Source organism: Anser brachyrhynchus (genome assembly GCF_964034855.1).
Source record: "Anser brachyrhynchus genome assembly, chromosome: 9".
Taxonomy (NCBI): domain Eukaryota; kingdom Metazoa; phylum Chordata; class Aves; order Anseriformes; family Anatidae; genus Anser; species Anser brachyrhynchus.
The window spans coordinates 2,377,022-2,399,303 of record NC_137703.1 but is presented as its reverse complement, the minus strand read 5'-3'; the positions used below and the strand labels follow the sequence as shown (position 1 = coordinate 2,399,303).

The window sequence follows — 22,282 nt, the reverse complement described above, 5'->3', positions numbered from 1 at the left end:
ACCACCCTAGTAGATTTCATGCAACTACAATCTAAAGGCATCTTTGAGCTCAAAAATCTGTGTTGGTTACAAACTGTGATTTTCTTGTAACATTGTCATCTGAGCAAATTTTCACAGAAATGACACGGCCTACTTAATCAAGGTCATATCCTAAATTTCTCTTAAAGTATGTTAAATAGCCAGAACTGTTTAATAACGAGACAGCATATCTTTATCAAAACCTTGGTTATTGCTAAGTATTCAGATGGGATCATGATGGGATCACTGAAGTATTTATTACATTTCAAATTGTTTAACCAGCTGAACAGTGAGCGTTAAAATGGGAACTTTCAGACATCCTTGATCACAGATGCTTTTATCAACTCCATGTATTATATTTTGCTTATACCTTCTGTGTTCCAATTAAGCATTAATTATTCATTTCTTTCTTTTAAGGAAGTCTATCCAGCTCTTGAGTAATTTTTATTCCTTGAGCATTCCTGCTGTTGTGCTTTTTCTGTTTTTAACGATTGACTCTTGGAGTACCCAGCTGTGATTATGCTATTGATTTTTGAATAGAACATCCATTCACAAAGACAGAAAATTAACAGATAAAAATTACATTTAAAGCAAAATTTCTTTTTTTTTCCCAAAATTTGTTTCAAAAGCATATTCATTGTTTATTCAGAGTTTATAGAACCTTTGCATTTTAAGTTTTCCACCAGTACTGTGCAAGTGCCTATTCCAACATAATTGTGTTCTTCTACTAATGATATAATAGTATCAGCATGTGCTTATAATAAGAAAGAATATAATATTTAACAACTTTCATTTCATTTATTGCCATTTTATTCATCTAAAGATTTCTCTCAATTAGGTGCACAACGTTATTAATGATGCAGTTGATTTGCTGGAATTCCGTGACAGGGTTATCAAGGCCTCTTTGAACTATGGGCATTTGGTTGTCTCAACTTCTCTTCAGTGTTACGTATTTTCGTAAGTAATACGTATTCATGAAGCTTTTTTGAATTTATTTCACTGTTGTAAGAAAGCAGCAGAAACTTTATTTGAAGTACAGTAGTTCATGACCTATTTGTTTTTGAAACTAATTGAAATACTCTATCTAGCATCATATACAACAAAATGTATTTGAGTACAGTTGCCCTCCTTCTGTCATCCTTTCTTCCAGCTTCTTCTAGCTTCTTGTACAGCCAGTCAGCGCACCAACATGTGGCCACAAAAATTTCTGCTCTTTTCAGATAGAGGCAGCAATAATGATGACTGGATGCAAATGTATTTGTCCCCATTAGGTGACTCCATCCAGTGACTTTATTTGAATACTGCTTCTGGCATGCCAGTTGTTTTGGAATAAAATCAGAATGATTCAATCCTACATCATTTTTTAAGAACATGATATTCTGTTTCATATGCTGAGATCTAAAGTTTACTGCTGAAGCAACCAATCAGCTCAGTGAGACGACTGATGTTGAACAATAATCCAGCCTGTAACAGGGCGTGCATCCTGACTCCAGATCACTCTAAGAGTTGAGCTGCGATTTAGAAGTACTTTAAAAATTTACTTGCTTCATACAAACGTGATTTTTCTGTTCACTCAGACACCTAGGTCAGCTACAGCTAGTGTGAAGAGATGCAAAAAAGAAAGCAGAAGTGTTACTGGATCATACTGCACAGTTATCAGTGTTACTTGGCTTCTTATATGTCGTTTTCCTTGTTGAAAAACTCCCTTTGTAACAATATTAAATGATTAAAATGTGTGTGCTTTACTTAGTGAATTCAACTTTGTATTTACGATGGTGTGTTACGATAATGGTTTTAACAAGTGATGAATTTCTTTTTCCTGTAGTACAAAGAACTGGAATACACCACTTATCTTTGACCTGAAGGAAGGAACAGTCACTTTGATTCTGCAAGCAGAAAGGTAGCTTACTGTAATGTTCATTATTAGATACTTCTTGAGATGTGTTTCTGAAAAACTTTGCCACCAAGTTCTTAGGAAACAAAACAAAATAACACACAGGAGATTTTAGAAATAGACAAAAATATACAGTATTGGTAAGTAGCTTCTGAAGGCATAGCCAGTGTATTTGACATACATCTGTGATGGTGGTAATGAATCTTATCATATATTACATGTGTATGGTTATACTCATTTATGGAAGAAAGTAAATCTTCCTCTATTACAGTAACGTCTCTTTTCTATGTTCTATATTGCTTTTTTGAAGTGGAATATATTTTATAGAAATTAACTTAGGCCTCCAAGTTTTATTAGAAACATTGCCAGGTATGCAAAATAAAAAATAAATGATGCTTTCATTTTTCTTACATATATGTACTATGTTTACAAGAAATTACATTTTTTTTTCTCAGTTTAAAAATGTTTTAATCTGTATTTCCTGAAAATCATTTGTCAGAGATCTTTACGTGTGCTTTTGTAGGAGAGTCTTTTAAAGGACTACGAATAGGAGCAGAATTCAAAAATCTTCAGTTTCAATTTTAGTCTTAATTCTCTTGGGCAAGTATTCTTGGACAGCTTTTCCAGCATAATGCAGTGCAATACTCCCTGCGTTTTTGAGTGCCCCAGATTAAACACGCGTGTCTTGGACTGCAGAGAGACTGCAGTACAGGAAGGGGAAGCAAGTAGCCAGGATTCTGAAGATCGAATTCTAGATTTGAAGTTTTGTACTGCTAATTAAAAGTATAGTTTGCAAACACGATACAGGTTCTATGGCAGTGAAGGTGATCCCTACTCCACAGAACTGAACCTAAAATTTTAGTAAAATATGTCTACGCTGGCAGATCTGTGTGCAAACAGATGGTGGTTCATTTGGTGCCAATGGCAATGATATTTACAATAGTTGGGAGTCTACCGTTTTTTTTTTTAATGGATGTATTTTGTGTCTATGAACTATAGATACTGTACTTAACAAACAATTATTGTTATGCAGAAGTATTTATATTCTATATAAAAGATTGCAACGTGTTCTGGCAAATAATTTATTTCACTGAAGCTCTACATCTAAATAGATGGCAAGCAGTTTGTTAACAGTGTCTTCTATTTTCTTTACGTTATAATCCAGTCATAGTGAAGGAAATGATGCAGATAATACTCTTTCAAAGCTAGCCCTAAATATTAGGGCTTTTTCTCAAATATATGCACAAAGTACACAAACCGATGGTCAGGGTTCTCTTGTGTGGTGATGTGCAGGGAATACTGTGTGTAGTTATATGCTGTGTCATCAGGCGTCATAAGATTAAATCTTAAAATATCTATAACTGATAAAATCATAGTAGTTCCAGATAATAAATATTTCTTATGGAAAAAGATAACATTCACATTAAAACTGAAGTCATCTGCTCAGAGCTTTCAGAATGTCAACTATGTAAGGCTTAGAAATTATGTCATTTAACTGAAAACATTTGCAGAATAATAGACAATTGTCTTCAAATGGTTGAAATGGTCATCCTTCTTTTCTATATTATTAAACAATTAGCTTTTTTTTTTTTTTTTAGGCATTTTCTTCTCGTAGATGGTGGAGGACTTTATTTATATTCCTATGAAGGGAGATTAATTTCCTCTCCAAAATTTCCAGGAATGAGAACAGACATTTTAAATGCCCAGACAGTATCTCTGAGTAATGATACTCTGGCAGTAAAAGACAAAGCTGATGAAAAGGGTAAGTTCTCAGTTCTGATAGTTCCATGTTTGCTAATAATTTACTGTGAAGTTTTCAGCATCTATGCATTTAACTTTGTTTTCCATGCTTAGCATAATTATTATAAAACGTAAGCATAGAGCATGAAGAATTTATTGATGGTACAAATCAAATATAATAATATAATAAAAATGACGTAAAATGATGGGTCTTGTATACCTTTGATTAAAAAAAAATGAATGAGAATATATATGTTTCCGAACTTCCAGCTGCATGTAATACATTGGAAAACCATGGAATATTTGCAGTAAATACCTGCACGGTGGCTCTTCCATAATAATAAAATGGACTTTTATAAGTAACAATATATTTTAGTGAAATGTATTCAGAAGAAATAAGTGGTTTTCAAAACAATTATAAACAGGTAAGTGAAAAGTTGGATTTTTTCTGGTCTTTTTTACTCTGTGTATTTCTATTGCACAAGTGTATGTATGGTTTTTTATATATTAGTATGTATAACACAGACTTTATTGCCATATTGACACCTTTGATGCAGTTAGGATAAAAACAGTAGAAGTACTATGGATAAATGAAGAAAACGTGGAAAATTCATACAAGAATACTGACTGCTGTCTGCATCTGTATCTACACAAACTTTGGATTTTGATGGTAAATCCACTCTCTGGCCCTGTTCCTTTGGCCATCATCCTGAATAAAACCCAAGAGCATCTCCAGCTCCAAATCATTGCTATTAGTGTCCTGAAAATCTTGTCAGCCAGTTCTGCACACAGGCTGATCTTCATCAAAATTGTAATTTACAGAGTTTGGGTATCTGGCTATGTTTTCAAAATAAGCTCACCAAATGAAACTACTGATAGCAGCTTCTGTTCTGCTAATAAGTAGGGATTTGTATTTTTATTTTTCCCTATTCTTGCTACGAATCCCACCAGTAGTGGTAAAAAGCCTTATAATATGCCAGCACATGGGAAAACAGATTCTTGGCACAGGAAGCTGTGGCTTATCTAGGCCTGTTTATTCTTCTCAACTCACCCTAGCAGAAGCATTTTTTTCTTTGCCCTATTTTGAGGGCAGGTCTGTTTTTCATAATGCAGTGCATTATAGAAATATCTAAGAGCTGAGCGTGCTGCAGGAAGCAGTTTGCACATCAGAGCCAGGAGCTCTTTACAAGCCCATTTACTCCCAAACACAGACAGGCATAACTTCAGCGTCGTTATGTGGATACTCTCCCTCCTCCAGTAATCCAGAAAAAAAAGATGTGTATCTGTGCACTTAGTGTCCTTCCTCATTCTCTAGGGAAGCTGGAGGAGGGAGGAGAGCTTGTTCTGAAAAAGGAGCTCCTGGCCCTAGCTGTGACCAGCTATTCCATGAAAATACGTGTGTGTTGAAGGCACACAAGAGCTGTTCTTTCTCGGACTGGTGAAAGAGATAATTTAGCTTCTAAGTAATGTTAAGATTTCAAGATTTAAAAAAACAAAAACCACACACATACACAAAATCGCACTTACCTGAAATACCATAATAAGCATTGTAGATAGAAAAAGTTAATCAATTTCACTTGCCAGCTAGGTACAGAAGATTTCTCTTACCCCCCCTTAATCTCACTTCCTATAGCTATTATAGTAGCAGCAGAATTGGTTTGTACAGCAAGATCAAAATAAACATCATGCAGGGAGCCATGCATAAAAGTGAGAAAAATACCACTTCTCAGGAACAACTCGTTTTCTTTTGTATATTTAACCAGCTGCCAAGAGTAATGCTTGTGCAAAACCCTTTCTTTTCCTCCTCTGCAAACTCGACCGATGCTTTCCGAACACCTGCTCTTACAGTTTCTTTTTTTTTCCTGCCTAAATAACCACTGACCTCAAAGCAACATCCTGTGTCCTAGTGAGAGAAAGACGCAGCAGGATTAACATGTTAACATCGCCATCCTTTGGAGTGAGCATGCATGTTCATTTTATGGTGTGTGCTTACAGGTAGCACGTCAAATCCTCAGGTGGGATGTGTTATCAAGCATCTGAAATGCTGTCACATCTGTGTTTTCCATGAACTGATGCTGAATCGAGTGTTTAAATTGGAGTTTAAATAGGCAGTAAAGTGCTAATTTTCTCATTATATATTACAGTGGCTATCAGTGCCCTGAAAATAACAATGTTTGGGAATTTTCACAGAATACTCTGACTGCAAAATGAGAATATTCCTGCCTGTGCTCAGCAGACTATGATGACTGCATTTTCCAAACTAAGATTCTTGTTTGACCAGAGCGTGAAAGTTTTTGGTAAACTAAGCACACAGTAATATGTATCCACTTACAGTTCTATCATACTCTGAAAACGAATGGAACTTATTGAAAAGTCTGTAAAGAACTGTTGATTTTAGCTAATAAACCATATTTTTGTCCTTCAGTTATCTACATATTTGATGCTTTGTCTGGAAAGCCACTGGGTGATGGAAAGCCTCTAACCCATAAGGTAAGATGAAAGCTAGAAAGTCTCTTTTTTGTTATATTTTGAAATTAATAATCAATAATGCTTTGCCTGATGTTAATATATTTAATAACCTACTAAAGTTTATGATCTTAATACAGAGCAGCTTGACAACTCTAATTTACTCTTATAAAATAAAAAGTTAGATTCTCTATGCAGTGTTCATGTACCAAGGGATTTACTCTAGGTTATATTCAGTTACTAGAGAGTTTTTCACCTGCACTTGAGAGACTGAAACTACAGGGGGGATCAACATTTATGTTGCTTTTACTTTTGGACTGCCATTTCTATTTCTGTAGTCTTCTGTAGTAAATTCCTAAACTCTGAACTCTTCTCTGCTGCAGTTCTATCCTACTCTGCATGAAATTCAATTTATGTAATGCTTCATTCAATAGAGAAGACACATTAAAAAAAGTGTCTGCGCAATCCAGTTTTTCAAGGGTTTTGTGTCTTGTTTTTAGTAAATCATTTGTTTGAATATCATGTTCTCCATGATATGAAATTCCAAAATAAAAATTAGATATTTTCATATTTCTTTTTAGTCAGAAATCATGGAGATTGCTTTGGACCAGAAAGGACTTACAAGTGAAAGAAAAATAGCTTTTATTGATAAGAACAGAGACCTTTATATCACTTCAGTTAAAAGGTTTGGGAAAGAACAGAAGATTGTCAAAATAGGTGAGAAAAAAGTCTAAATAACTTTTAATCAACATGTTACCAGGGAAACAGATTTTATCTAGTATAAGAGACAAAATTTTGCATTGTAATTATTACTGAGATTGGACTTGAATAAACATTGGGAATAGTTCTGTGGTTTTCATACGATACAGCGATAGCAACAATTTTAATACGTTTTATCTAAATTCTGATAACTCTTTCATCAGTTACATATAAAGGAGTTGTTAACATTTAATTGCTCGTTACTGCATACCCTGTTACTTACAGGGTAAGCAACTAAGAGGATATAACAGAAGGATGTATTCTTCAGAATAATTCGAGCTGTTTGAATACAGAATATTTCAGACATTTTCTTGTAAAAGCAAACACTTCGGTTTATATTTTTTTAATTAAAGGTCTAAATTCTGTAGACAGATGCATGATCCAGTAAGTACAAGGTACTTACTCCTCCAGTAGAGTTTCAAGAAGTATACATTTATTTTGAAGGTTCTTGTGCAACTGATTCTTATTCTGTTACCTTTAAATGAAGGAACAATGGTTCAAACGTTGGCTTGGAATGACACATCTAACATACTTTGTGGGATTCAGGATACCCGTTTTACAGTCTGGTACTACCCCAACACGGTCTATGTAGATAAAGACCTTTTGACAAAAACTCTATATGAAAAAGATGCAAGGTAATATATCCTTTTTGATCAAAGTGTAGTATATTTTTTAACTAGTTTTCTCATTCCTTAAAGGATTATATTAGTTTTGGCAGTTGAAGGAGGAGAAGGCAGGTCGCATCTTTCAAAATTACTTCAGTGTTAACGTTATTTGATTAGGAAGTAAGGAAAAAGTGTTTTAGGAAGTGAGGAAAAAGTGTCTTATGAAGTATACCATAAAGTTTGGAGTTGAAGTAATGATGCGCAGTTTAAAAGTAGAGTAACATCTTGATGCAGAAGCAAAATTTTAATCAGACATCTCAGAATAATGTCTTAGTTGTTTAAAAAAAGAAAATTGATCAGTTTAAAGTATCTGTTGTAGATCAATAGTATCAGGACATCTGGTCACACATAACGTTATTTCTAGCTCATCGTGTTTACTTTCCATGTTTAATTCAGCATGTATATGTGATAGGAAATTTTTCATAAAGAATGCCTGAATTCATAATTTCATTCTAAGAGTTATGGGAGCCTAAATATATTTCTACTGAAAAAACATATATAAACTAGTTTTTGCACAAATACACGGTTCGCATTTGCCTAACAGCCAGTGGATGTGCATAGCTATCATTTTAGTTTTAGAGAACAATAGAACTACAATAGGTATAACTGTTGAATAACTAGGTGCTTAAATTTGTATATGCTTTGAAAATAAAGTATAATCATGCTGTAATTTCATAAACAAAGATTCCTTTAAGTTGCTAATGTTCTTTTCAGTACAAAAGAAGTGAATATTAACTGACTTTTCTTTCTCTACACAGTGAGTTTAGCAAAAATCCCCAGATTGTACATTTTGTAGGAAATCAAATAACAATTAGAAGAGCAGATGGTTCACTTATTCACCTTAATATTTCACCTTACCCTGTGATTCTTCATGAGTATGTTAGTAGTTCTAAGTGGGAAGATGCTGTCAGATTATGTCGCTTCGTCAAGGTAAATTTTAATAATTGGCAACATTCAGATACAATTTCATTGATGTGTTTTGTTTGCTTTCGAATATTACTTTAATAATGGTGATTGCATGTAAGATGTTAGATCTTATTTCCATTCTGCTTTGTTGTTGATGATTGGGGGCCGGTGGTGAAAAATTATATAAATCTTATTTTTATTCTCACCTCCAATGGATTAAGCACAGGTACTCACGGAAGCTGGTAATAAGCTTAAGTTTTAGGCCTTAAATACAACTGATTAAAAATATTCTGTATCTCCACATACAGTTGTCTAGTATTTTTTCATATTCTATTTCACTTTTTTTTTCCTTCGCTTTCTTTTGTATGTATTTAGGCAACAGCAACAGATGAGGTGAGTCTGGCAGTCTTTAAACAAAGAAAAATCCCACTAAACCATGCCTCCTTCCCCCTATTTAATAGAATCATAGATTCATAGACTGGTTTGGGTTGGAAGGAACCTCAAAGCCCCTGCTGTGGGCAGGGACCCTTCCCACCAGCCCAGGCTGCCCAAATCCCATCCAGCGTGGCCTTGGGCGCTGCCAGGGATGGGGCAGCCCCAGCTTCTCAGGGCAGCCCGCTCCCATGCCTCACTCCCTTATAGTGAAGATTTTCTTCTTAATGTCTAATTTAAACCTACTCTCGTTTAGTTTAAAGCCATTACCCCTTGTCGTGTCACTGCACTCCCTGACAGTCCCTCCCCAGCTTTCCTGCAGCCCCCTTTAGGTACTGGAAGGTCCCCGTAAGGTCTCCCTGGAGTCCCCTCTTCTCTAGGCTGAACAACGCCAGCTCCCTCAGCCTCTCTTCATAGGAGAGGTGCTCCAGCCTCTGGTCATCCTCGTGGATACGCTCTAACAGGTCCGTCCGTCTCTTTCTTGCCTGTGAGCCCCAGAGCTGGACGCAGCAGTGCAGGTGGAGGCTCATGAGGGCACGGTAGCTCTAGCTATTCTAGCTGCTCTGCTTGCTACTCCTAGAAAAGAGCTTAGCACTTCTGTATGATTATCATGACCTGAAACGTGTATTTGCTTTATAAATCAATACGTATCCAAATAATTGAGAGGTATAATTATTTTTTGTGTTGCCCTTCTAATAGTAGGCTTCTGTTCTGGTATTTCTTAGTGGGAACTGGGATTTTCAATATAGTATAATGTTAACTTTTTCAACAATCTAATTGCAGCATCTTTAAAAATAGAAAACAAAACCTCTGTGTAAGTAGTAATATTAATAGTATTGTTTCTTTCTGTTGATAGTGAAGCTGTAGCTGTAGGTAAACTTTTCTGTATTTCATTGACTTTACGGGTCTTACCAGTTGTTTTTCATACAAAAGTGATTATAAGTCAGGATATGGGAATATGTTTAGAGCATACTCAATGTGGCTGTTTATTCTTACTTAAATCAGCAGTTCTCTCTGCAGCTTTTAAAAACATATTTACATTACAAAAAATATTTATTTTCAAATTTACTATCAAACATGCTTAACAAAAACATTAAAAACAACTTAATTCTGAGTGCATATGGACTGACAAGTGCATTCAAAATTATATTTTTGAATATATAACCACCTGCTGGTTTCAGATATTGTATCCTAAGATACTCTAAGATGTTTAAGTAGTAGGTCTTTTGTTGTAGTGTAGTTAAACGTAAAAAAGGAGGACACGAAAATGTTAGGATTTTCCTAAATGTTTTTCTGAGTCTGTGGGGTTTCCTTAAGAATGCCCAAAAAAAAAGCAAAAGGCATGAAAATAGAGAACAGGGTATAATATTATTACCATTACTACCAAGCTTTTCTAATTCTTAATTCTAAACATAAAATGAACTGAAAATATCACAAAGGAGATGGAAATTTTGAAGCTCTTATTTACTTTTCAGCAGGTTCATAATCTGTTCCACTATCAAGTATTTGTTCCTTTCTCCTACCTTTATCGTAAGCATACTATATATGAACAATTATTGCTATTGTCAGCATTATGGTTCCAGTAGTTATTTGTGAAGCCGGGTTGGTATGAACCAAGTTAAAATAATTATTTTAACCTTCCTCAGTGCTTTGGTGTCCAATGTAGTTCCACAAGTAGTGATGGGGACACCAATGATGAGGTCGTAAAATAATACTATGGCAAGAGTTCATTACTGCCTGAGATGGTGAAAACTAATGATTCATTCGGCCACACTGTCAATCTCAGCTGATCACAACATCAGAGTTCTTATAGTAAGGAATTTCTGAAAAATAATTACATAGGGGATTTCTAATAAGAGACTTAGACCACAGTGCAGTGAATGGCATACTGAGAAATATTGTATTTTTCTACATTGTTTTCAGGACCTATATACTTGCTTTGAGAAGTCATTCTTGGTATAATGCTAAACATTTGAAGTTTGAGGAATTACTTTTTTTTTTTTTTTTAATTTCAGGATCAAACTATGTGGGCATGTTTAGCGGCTATGGCAGTTGCCAATAAAGATATGGCTACGGCAGAAATTGCCTATGCATCAATTGGTGAGGTAAGAAAATGGAGTTAACTATTTCCGAGTTAAATAGCTGCAAAAATGATTTAATTAATTGATTTCCCTTATTAAACTATTATAAATCTCATTAACAGATTGACAAAGTTCAGTATATCAATTCCATCAAAGATCTTCCATCAAAAGAGTCGAGGATGGCTCATATACTCCTCTTCAGTGGAAATACACAAGAAGCTGAAACCCTGCTTCTTCAGACAGGCCTTATTTATCAAGCTATTCAAGTCAACATTAATCTTTACAACTGGGATAGGTAGTATTTCTTTAAACACAATATGTTTATAAGCAGTCTTACTAAGGTAACCTGTAAATTTTTTTAGTTCAACTGTGTTATTGCAGATGCTTTCCTCATTAATTTTCTGTCTGTAATTGCCCCAAGCTGTAAAAAGATGATCACAATAACTAAAGAAGTAAAATTAATTGTTTTCTATCAGATTTAGAAGATAAAATTATTCTGTGATAAGAAGTCTGAAACATGCTTAGAAGCATGTTTAAGTAACATTTTACTTTTTTATGTTGTTAACACAGAAAAGTCCCTAGCAATACCTCAAATTGTATGTGACCCCCAAAGAATTAAAGCTGTTTTGAAATGTCTTGTTGCTAAAAATAGGTGTGTGGCTGTTCAGACTCCCAGCACTGTGTAGGTGGATGAAATATGAATTAGGAATGAGAAAACAAAGTAGGAATTTCTCCTTTAAACAAGAACCCCACGTTTTCTAAAAGAATCTTCTGAGGCTATTTATTACTAATTGCCCTGCTATTATGTGCATTTTGCTGTGGGCAAAACATTTTTTCCCCCTCACATCTGTATTTTTGATCGTGTTGCTTAATAAGCATCATGTAAAAAGTAAGCTTTTCAAGTGTTAAGTATTCCTTATACAATTCAAATGAAAGCAGACATGAGGGTAGTCAATTATCCTAGTCCAATGGCTAATCTTTCCTACCTATATAATATTCTTAAGTGCTGTGTAGCCTATGCTGTAAATACATATGTTAATTCCTGACTATTATAAAGTTATTAAAAATGATTAATTTTGCCCCTTTTATCGAGTGCTGAACTCTAAGCATTCTTATTCTTTTTCCTTGAAGTAAAGATTCTTATTGTCAAGCTCCAATGATGTGATGAGGTTGTCAACAGAAATAAATTGTTGGATATTTTTCATAGCATGCATCATAAAGTAGACAGTCACATTTCACTGGCTACTTTTAACCTATCAACCCGTGATTGATACTAATGTGAAACCGCTTGGCACTACAGATTAAGAATCTTTGCCTGCAGCCCAAATGCTGTTCAGCATATTGTTTTGCAAAACCGTGGTGATTGTAGTTGTGCCAGAACATTTATATAGCCTGACAAGCCCGTTTCTGTTTTATTCCAGGGCGCTAGAGCTAGCAGTAAAGCACAAGACACATGTTGACACAGTCCTGGCTTATCGACAGAAGTTCCTAGAGGACTTTGGTAAAAAAGAAACAAACAAAAGATTTTTGCAGTATGCAGAAGGTGTAAGTATTCCTTGGGATTATTCCTACAGCTTTAGGTCAGCCTGTTCTTTGTAGCCATTGTGAGGGTGGAGTTGTTTTTGCATTTTTCCTTCTTTGGTTCAAATGCGGACACAAATCTCAAGATTTTACATCTGATTGAGTGCAAATTCATGGCTTGATGTGTGGCTACTTGCCTAGTCATCATTGTGCGTGTGTTTTATTTGAAGGCACAGATATGGAATGTACATATTTAGTACCTGGCAAAGATTGTACAAATGAAGGCACAGTTGTTTTCTATAAACAGGGAGCTAGAACTTAGTATAGTTGAATGCAGACCTCTTAAATGTCTTCAGCATTTTTACATACTTTTATGGATAGCAACGATAACAAACTTTGAAAGTAACCATATATATGTTAAGAGTGGATTATGAACTGTTCTGCCAAATATGATAAATAGCTATATATATTTCTTCAAACCTCTGGAAAGTCTCTCCATAATCAATTGGTTATTTCAATGTATTAGCATTTCACAGATCTTAAAGACTGAGGAGAGATCTTACTGTTCATAAGCTAAAAGTATCTCAGATTCCACCAGAGTATCTTCAGTGCGTTACCTTGATGAGAGGTACCGCATGTGTACCTTAGGTGGCAATTTCACTGAGCAGCCCTTATGTCCCTCCTGCTCTTCCCCTTGCTGTTTCTAAGCATTTTGAGGGTGCAGCTATGAAAAGAGACGTGTACTTCAACAGATCCTTTCAGCCACAGTCGCTGATGGGTCAGGAACTGCATCTGAGCTGTTAGCTCAGATCCTTTAATTGGACAGTGCCCATTACTTCCAATAAAGCTTGATTTCTAATGTAAGTCATTAACTTTTAGCACTTCTGAGGATGTCTCACTTCATAAACAAGAATAAAAATCTGCACAACATCTAGCTGCCTGATGAACTGCTCTACAGTACTTTACCTAGGAAATGCAGAAAAATAACAGAACGGATTCCAACCACTCTTATTGTGCAGCATTTTCAGCTGCTGAGCCAAAAGTATGCCTTCTATGTACTTTAGATCCATTACTGAGCAAAAATCATATTAATCCCCTGATGCTTCTGAAAGACACTTTTTAGATAATACTGTCTTGTCTTTAAATCATCGAGAGAGCTGGAAGGGTTCCTAAGCAATAACATCTTGTCAGTGACAGGGTGTGAGCAGAGTGATGTGAGTAGAGCCTATGCAGGGGTTTCACCTTACACTCAGTCTTGAAGATTGGGTGTTAGAGTGTGGGAAGTTCCTGGAGTCAACAAGTCCTCGAGCTGTATTCCCTGTCCATGTCCTGGAGCTCGTCTGCTGGATCTGAAGCTAGGAGGGGACCTACCTAATGAAGTCAGTTTGATGCTGTTGGCTACTGTGGTAACTGAATTCCTAATGCAGCCTGTCAAACTCAAGCAGCGAATTTAGAATAAAATGATGAGGACGACAAAGAGAAAAATCAAGATTTTGCGTTGCTATTCCATCCCTGGGAAAAGAAAGATCTCTCGCTTTTTTTTCTCACCACCAAAAACTCCTCCAGGCTTAAGAACCGAGGTCTTTATGTCTTTTCTATACTGCAGCTGAGACCACTGATCTGCGATCAGATACGGAATCTAAACAATGTGCTTAGTTGTTATATCTCACATCTTTATATATAAGGTATTATGTACCTAATATGTATACTGAGAATCCATATCTTGGCAGTTACTAGGTGTCACTGGCAAGGCTTGTTGGCTTCACTGGCAAGTAGCTCTCTGGGCTAGATGGTAGAATTAGCCCTTTCCATGGTATGTTTAGCATCTGCGTGACATCTGTTAAAGCAAACACATTCTTTCTTAGAGCTCCATAAAGATTTCAGTCATCAGATCCAAAGCACCTGGACCCAGCAAATGCATCCTGAATTGAGGGATTAACCTTTTCACATGAGAATGTGGGTATTGCAGTTACATCTTCCCTGGCAGAGAATCTTCCTTATTTCATGACTTAGTTAACAGGATAACAGCTACTCTGGAAATTCCCTGTGCAGCAGTTGAGATTTTTTCCCCATCCCATCTTTGACAGTCTTCATTCTCCAGCAGGGAAACTGAACTTTGCAATTACTTTTTTGTCCAGTTTTTGGACATGTTTTTGTAGTCATCAAATGCACCATGATCCATGCTTTCTTGTCAGGCATTTTTGACACAAAGACAACTATTGTACCCAACTGTACCATGGATATCGTACTGTATCTATTGTCTGAAGTTTCACTGAAGTAGAATACAACCAGAAGACAACAATTCTCTGCTGCTGGAGAAAAGCCTGAATAAAGCTAAAACACTTCTTGATATAGAAGAAAAATTTCAAGCAGAAGTCTGATTTCTGTTATATTAAATAACTAGTGTAATATGCCAACAGTTTACTTGGTGGGCTTTAGGTGCAGTCAAAAGATACTACTGCATGTATTATTGATAAAGGTATAATCTGAGTAATAGGACACATTTCATTACATTTAAGTTAGATGTAAGATGATCCAAGTTATTTTCCTGTTTTAATGTTGTTGGTGTTTTTTTTTCTTTACACATCAAGATGTAAATATTTTTTAAATTATGTCAAGTTTTCTTTTAATTTAGAGGTGGAAAGCTCAGTTTGCTAGAACTCAGCTGTGCCTTGGTACATTCCATTAGTGTAAGTTGACATCCATGAAGAGCTACATAAAGAGCAGTAAGGTCACTTCATAACTTCAGATTCTCCTGCCAGTGAATAGCTGTCTGACCTATCTATACAATATTATTCGACCTTGTTGTACTCGCTTTTCTGTTCTTGCAGCTGGAAGTTGACTGGAATAAAATCAAAGCCAAAATAGAGATGGAAATTGCTAAAGAAAGAGAACGAGCAGCAGCCAGTGCCACAGTGAGAGCTAGTGTGACTGTGCAGCAATAACTGTCCTTTTGGCAATATTAGTAAGTGCTTCTTGAGTATTTTGTACTGGCATATTTTGACGAACAAGTAAAAATCAACAAATATTTTGCAGGGAACGGGAGTTCGAGTTGATGTAGTTCTTGTTAATTGTTGGATGACAGGCAGAATTATTTATTACAGTCTCACTTTGGGCTGGATTTACTTTCTGATGCCCTAACTCCAGTGAATAGTTACACCGTAGTCCATAATAAGTACATACAAGAAAAAAGGGGAAGTTAATTTTTGTCTTTCCATTATTGGCTTTTAAATTTTCGTTGCCGTTAAAATTGTTTAACATTGGTTGTCCCTAGTTGAGTACTGATTTCCCTGTTTAAGCAACCAGTTAAGTAATCTGGGTATTGTAATCTGGTTATTCCTGCAACCTCAGGGAGCCTCTGAGAAGACGTGTTTAAATTGCCTTGAAATGAACTGTAAGCATTGAGAATTAAAAAAAAAAAAAGAGGTTGCACTTGTCAGTTACAGAATATTTCACTTGCAGTTGTACAGTTCTGGTAGTACATAGTTCTGCTAATATCTATCTATTAGCAAGTTCTTCAATAGATGATTTCAGATTGCTTCAGCAACTCAGGTTTGTCTCTTAGCAAACAATTTCATAATAAAGAGTATTTTCCAAGGTAGTGTAAATTGTTCAATATACTGTGGAAGTTGCTTTGACTGTTGTTTGAAGTAATGAACAGCGTTATGGGTTGGTTTTGTAGCATCTAGCACATTTAATTGAGAATGATACTCAGAGCTTCCTAAAGGTTAAAATATCGTATTCACTTAAAATAGGCAAGAGCTTTACACGTATTTTCTCTGCCCAAAGCATTTGATTTTAAAAAATTGTTTTTACATGTGTGCTATTTCATCAGTACATACTTTTTTGTCTTCTACATAAGAAAGTGACTGCAAATGTTAGATGCTCTTTATAGAAGCCCTTTGCAGTATAAAGATGTGAGCAGGTTATTCAGAACTGATGCTTTAGAATAATCTTTCAAATGTTACCATCAAAATGTTAAATATCTATATATCAGGTGAATTTCTTGTGTTTTATAAATGACTATGTGACACTTCTTTTGCACAGTTCATAATTTTCTTAATAAAAATAATCAAATAAGTGTGGGCTTTTTTAATGTAGCTGATAGATAAATTATTAGGCGATCGCCTAATTGATTTGCCTTGTTGCTAAATAAAACAATAATTTTGGTGTAGCTCCTTTGAAGCTCCCAAATACATCAAGTACATGTGACAGCGAACACCTTCTTCACCTTCCATTGACTTGCAGAGAGCACTTACTAGTTCCAGAATTGAGCCCAAAATATCACTAACGGCAAGTGTTTAATGTTAGATTTATAAAGGCTGGCTTATATTTGTGATGCGATGTAAGCAATTTGTGAAAACCAGCTAGTGGTGATAAAAAGTTCAGTATCTCAACTCAGTCTTGCTCTTCTATTCCTGGGCCAGCTGGAAGCGCAGTAGAAGCAGCAAATTTGTTCAGCTTCTTAAAAATGCCTGGTGCAACAATTAGCAATTGTAAAGTCTGAGATAAAACGAGGGAATGGATGTCGTGCTTGCAAGGATCCTGTGTTAAAGTGTCTGCCCTTCAGGTTGGTGTTTGCATTGTCCGCAGTGATGCAGCAGTACTGCAAGCTGGATTTCCATGTCTAAGTATGAAGAAGTGTTGTATATTTAGGGGATGGAAAAGGTGGTTCTGTACCTAGACGAAAGCACAGTGAAGACCTAAAGGTGTTTGCCACTGAGATTCATTTCTTTTCTGTGCTCTTCCAGACCTGAGCTACGTGCTATGCTGAGCATGTTTGTGCTAAATAGAAAAACAAAGAAATTGTAGGTAACGACTTGCTCATTGAGTGTTGCTGTCTTGAGGGCTATATGTTATGACCAGCTGACAACTTGAAGGTGTAAATTGCTGAAAATTATATACTAAATGTTTTGGAAGGGAATATGAAAGCAAGGGTAGGCGTCAGTGGTGACTGATGAAGAGCAGTGACAAGAGGTTTTAGCACATCCTCGTGGATTACCAAAATAAATAAAAAATATAAAAGGAACTGCTGCTTTAACATTGCTTTGCATCGCGTTTAGCTTTCATTACCATCTTGGCTGCGCTTATTCCAGGTGCTGCAAATGGTAAGATGACTGTAGGTATCTTGTGTTTGTACAGGGGGCCAGAAGCTGTCTCGTAGCAGCAGCTTTGAGGGAGGTAAGAGGCAACAGCAGCGAGAGGTGGGAGCTGGGAGCTCCAGGCTTCCACTCTACCTGTGGCTTCTCCGTGGCCTCTCCCAGCCTCACTTTTGCCGTCTGCAGGTGGGAGCCCTGTAGCTGGCTGTTGCAGTGTGGGTTTGGGGATTCCAAGAAGTTAATGTGTGTGATGCGCTTGGAGAGCGGAAAGGCTGGCAAATTGTAACTTTGAAGGATTTCAACCCCCCAAACCAGGAAACCTTAATGAATGGCATGGCACTTGATGAAGATGGCCGGTGTTGTTATTCCCTTCTGGACAGATGAAGTCACTCACTTGTGCTCATCCAGCCAGATGCTCATCCACACAAGCTGGACCAGGCTCCCTGTGCCCGCTGAGCTTGGCCCTACCCAAGAGAGCTGGAAGGGGAGCATCCTCGTCCCTGCTGGAAACTGGCGCAGTTGGTGAGGACCATTGACGGGCCAAGGAATCGGTTGGCAAAGCAGAGGACAGCTGCAGCTGTGCAGCTCTCGCCGAATTTAACAGAAACTGCCCAGAAAGGAGCTGACCCGGGTTTCAGAGGCGAGGGGCTTCGGTGAGATGCATACAGTTAGCACAGCTGTGCGGGGAGCCTCCCCGGCTCTGCCTTAAGCTGCACTGGGATGTCATCCAAACCTGTCAGCCTGCACTCTGGTAAAAGATAAAATTCGCTCTTGTAGATAGCAAAAAATGTCCTGAAATCCTGTGGGACTTGGTCTTGCTATTTCTTCAGAAAGCACGTAGCTTCTATTTAACAGTGAATGGAAATACTGATGGTAGAAGGGGGACAGAAAAGAGCCTTCCATAGAATTATGATGTGTCGGTGCTTTGGGTTCCAAAAGAAGCAAAATAGGAACCGAAAAGTTGCTGTTACACTGACAAAGTGGGTCCTAGGAATGGAAAATGCCTCAAAGCTGTGAACTCCACTCCTTCAAGCAGTGAAGTAATTTAAGAGCTGTATCCTAACGGCCTGGTGCCAGCCGTTACGTGATTTCGGGGGTATATCTGGCAAATCTGCCCGAAAATTAATGTAAGCCCGCACGGTGTTTGTTTTGGGCCACTCGACCGAAATGATAACCTCCGTTACCATTTAGCTCTCCGGAAAAAGGAAGAAAAAAGTTGGGAATTTTCACCACGTAAGAACAGAAGGCAGCGCTCTGGCAAGACGCGGCTGTCTCTGCGCGGCTGGGTGAGGCCAGAACTGAGCAGAATTGGTCCCGCAACTGAGGCTGAGCAAGGGGCGCGAGGCAAACCGCTGCAGAAGCAGAGGTGAAGTTCTGCGAGGTGAGCACGGCAGCCCCAGCAGCACCCGACTGTGTTCTGCCGCTTGAAAAGGGGACACATTTCAATCACATTACAGCATGGTACGCTGGGAGGCCAGTTTGGCTCGTTAAAGCCGCATTGTTTTCAGTCGCCTTATTTCACTTCAGAATAGTCAAAGCTATAAATAGCAAATAATGGAAGAGCTGGCAGCTTTTTAAAACAGATCTCGTGGTAAATGTTGGTAGTATTTAGAAATAGAACGAAAAATGATTTAAAAAAATCATTTATTTATGTATTAATATTTCAGGATTGACTCAAGGCATTAAATACAGGGCTGGGGCAGGGATGAGAGCTGCCAAGGTACCCAAGGGCATGGAGATAAACAGTACCAAGGGCAAGAGGTACCCAAGGGCATGGAAATAAACGGTACCCGAGGTACTGGGATGAGCAGTACTTGGAGACGTGGGGACAAGTGGTACCCGAGGGCATGGGGATGAGCCTGAGGTTGTGGGGACAAACGGTACCTGAGGACACGGGGATGTACCCAAGGATGCGGGGCTGAGCGGTACCCAAGGGCATGGGGATGAGCAGTTCCTGACCCCTGAGTGCCCGTGCTGGTGGGGGCCCGATCCACCCCTGTATCCATCCACGTGCTCCGCAGTAACCCCAGACCTCAGCTGTGTTTTTTGCTGATTCCCATCAGCTCAACTGCAAAACTCCTCAGGCAACCGGGAGAGGAGCGAGAGCTCTGTTCCAGCCATGGAAAAACTTACTAACGTGAAACATGGCAAAAAATGACCAGCACTTTTCTGCTTGGCTTCCTCTTAGGCGATCAGGCCAGATCTGATACGCAGCAGCTAAGCCACCTACGTGCTGTCACGTGTGCCGGGTCAGCTTCCTTTGTCCTGTTTACTCGACCCGCAGTGATTTCAGTGCTGATACCCGTAAGCGATACTCCTGCTGTCATCCTTGCGTTTGGGTAGTCTCACACCGACCGTATCTGCTGCAGATTTTGCAGGGCTCAGGATCAAGGACGGTGAGAAAAGGTTCCCTACAGAGCAGCACTGGGCAGAGGCTGCAACGAGCAACGAGCTGAGCACAAGTAACTCATCGCCAGCTCATCGTTGTGCCTCCCCCCAGAGCTGCAGGTGCCCGGGGCTCCAGCAAATGCCCGGGCTGCCGAGCGGTTTCTGTGAAGGAGCCGCCGAAGTCACTTTCCTCCAGTTTTTGGGGGATGTGCAATTACCGATCCTGCAAATGACCCCTGCAGAAATGCATCGATCCCTTTGGAGCAGCAGATCGTTAAATACTTGACCTCCAGATCTTTCAAATGGTGCCAAAGAGCTGACCGGGCACAGTAATTATTTTATAGTCGGCTTAATTTTCCCAGCGACCATTGGCACTTGTGTAACTCCAAACCTGTCTTCACGGGAGCCCGCTGCATAAAATGCTCTTTTTGGAACGATGCTTCACATCTGCCTTGCCTTTTCTTTTATGTTTCCTCCAAATATGGGAAAACTAATTGGGAAAAAGCACGCCGAAGCAGGGGCTTCTCCTTTTGGCAAGACCCTGGAAGCCTCAGCGCAGGGAGCAGCACTGTGAGAAGTAATCCCGTGGCTCGTGGATGACAATCTAGGTTTGTGACAGAAACGAGCTCAACCCTTGATGGTCTTCACAACGTTCAAAGCGTTTTGCCAAAGAACAAGTATTTTTAAAAATTTCTGTAAAAACAGAAGCTCATAAAAATGCCCAGCCACAGCTTGCTTTCGAGCGCTGCTCAGTTCGGGCGAGCTCTGAATTGCTTGAATTAAAAACACATAGCTGGGCTCTATTACTTCATATTTTCTGAGCACATCTGTAACTGCAATAAGGCTTAGGAAACAAGAAGATGACTCTGCATATGTATGAAAAAAAAAAGCCATTACCTCACAGCCCAGAAATCTCTACTGCCAGCAAATATTTTCTTTTTAGACTATTAAAAAAAGGGAAAGTGAGAGAGAGAGGCTCAAACACTCATGCATGACTGCGATTCCTTCCCAGACTAGGTCATTTCTTCTGCTTAACGATTCTGGATGTTCTCCAGAAGCAAAATGTGTTTTCTTCAAATAAATAAAATGTGGAAATATCGCAGCAAACTTGTATCGATATCAAGCGTGCTGTCAGGCATCCCAGTTTCCATGTCACAGTTAACTTACTCCTTTTTATTCCTTCTATTCAAAATAAGCATCAGCAAAGTTGGATCGTGCCAGTTCTCCCCCTGCAATACCTCACTGCGACTGGGACTCGAACCCTTCGATCTGTGAAGGCTCCCGTTCATTCACCGGCCTTGGCCGAGGCTTCCAGCGCTACAACTAGCGAGCGGCTCCTCGCACAACACTCACACAATGAAGCCGCTCGTGTAACAGGCACGATTTGCTCCCATGGCTGTTTGCCTTCTGAGCCAAAGGTATTAATTTCTGCAGATGATCCAGGATTATGGCCGGGGTTCAGCACCGTCCAGGAGCAGAGGTTTCGTTTCGAGGCCCCTGCTGGCAGCCCATCGGGGCGGGCGCGCTGCCGGCCGCGGTGTTCCACTTCAACACACCAACGCCGAAATACATTAAAGCGCGGCAACAACTGAGAGGCAATAAAGAACAATTTGTCACGGTTGGAAGGATCGCTGCCGTGGCCTGGAATAATGAAATATCTTTTTTTTTTTTTTTTTAAACAGGGGGCAACATTTTTCCAAGCCACAGTCCTCGTTAGTCACGCCGGTTCTCAAGGGGCGGCAGCGATACAGTCATGAATTTCTGAGATGATTTCATCTCACTGTTATTTACAACTTAGCCCAAAAACTCAGCCTCTTCCTATTATTTGTGGTTAAATATAGCAGCGGATTTTTTCCCATTCCTTCTTCTCTCGGAGCGGTTTCTCTGCCACCCACACGAATCGCATGAGTCAGAAGGCACACGAAGGAGCCGTTCCCATCTGGCCGGGCCCTCGCTGGCTGCGCTCGCACATCCCGAGGTCACCCCGAGCATCGGGAGGTGAAATAATGTCTGTCTGCTCGCAACCGGGGGTTAGCTGGGGTGCCACGAGCCTGGGGGCACGGGGACAGTCCTGCCCTCCTCCGGCTCCACATGCCCTGCCGCGTCCCAGCCACTCTCCTGCATCCCCGTGCAGGGGTTTCAGGTGCCCCAGTTTTTATCCCTGCCAAGCAGGGGGTCACCAGGAGCTGGGCAATGCCCCAGGCAAGCTGGAAAACCTCTCCTTTTCCCTTCTTGCCCTTCCCTTCTGCATCAAGATGCTTTCATTGAGCAGAGCATTTCCCACCCCAGTGCTGCCAGCACCACTCCATCCCC

General features: G+C 38.9%; 1 protein-coding gene across 1 annotated transcript in view; it reads left to right on the top strand.

The window, feature by feature from the left end:
* Positions 1–16,562, top strand: part of IFT80 (intraflagellar transport 80) — a 47,278-nt gene extending 30,716 nt beyond the window's left edge. Inside the window, exons 10-20 of the mRNA XM_080604031.1 lie at positions 857–975; positions 1,844–1,918; positions 3,511–3,674; positions 6,078–6,142; positions 6,700–6,835; positions 7,365–7,512; positions 8,301–8,472; positions 10,896–10,985; positions 11,084–11,256; positions 12,383–12,506; positions 15,314–16,562. Coding sequence (XP_080460157.1) covers positions 857–975; positions 1,844–1,918; positions 3,511–3,674; positions 6,078–6,142; positions 6,700–6,835; positions 7,365–7,512; positions 8,301–8,472; positions 10,896–10,985; positions 11,084–11,256; positions 12,383–12,506; positions 15,314–15,427 — 1,380 coding nt within the window. The 3' untranslated portion in view covers positions 15,428–16,562. The remainder of the gene's footprint in view (positions 1–856; positions 976–1,843; positions 1,919–3,510; positions 3,675–6,077; positions 6,143–6,699; positions 6,836–7,364; positions 7,513–8,300; positions 8,473–10,895; positions 10,986–11,083; positions 11,257–12,382; positions 12,507–15,313) is intronic.
* The last annotated feature ends 5,720 nt before the right edge of the window (positions 16,563–22,282 follow it).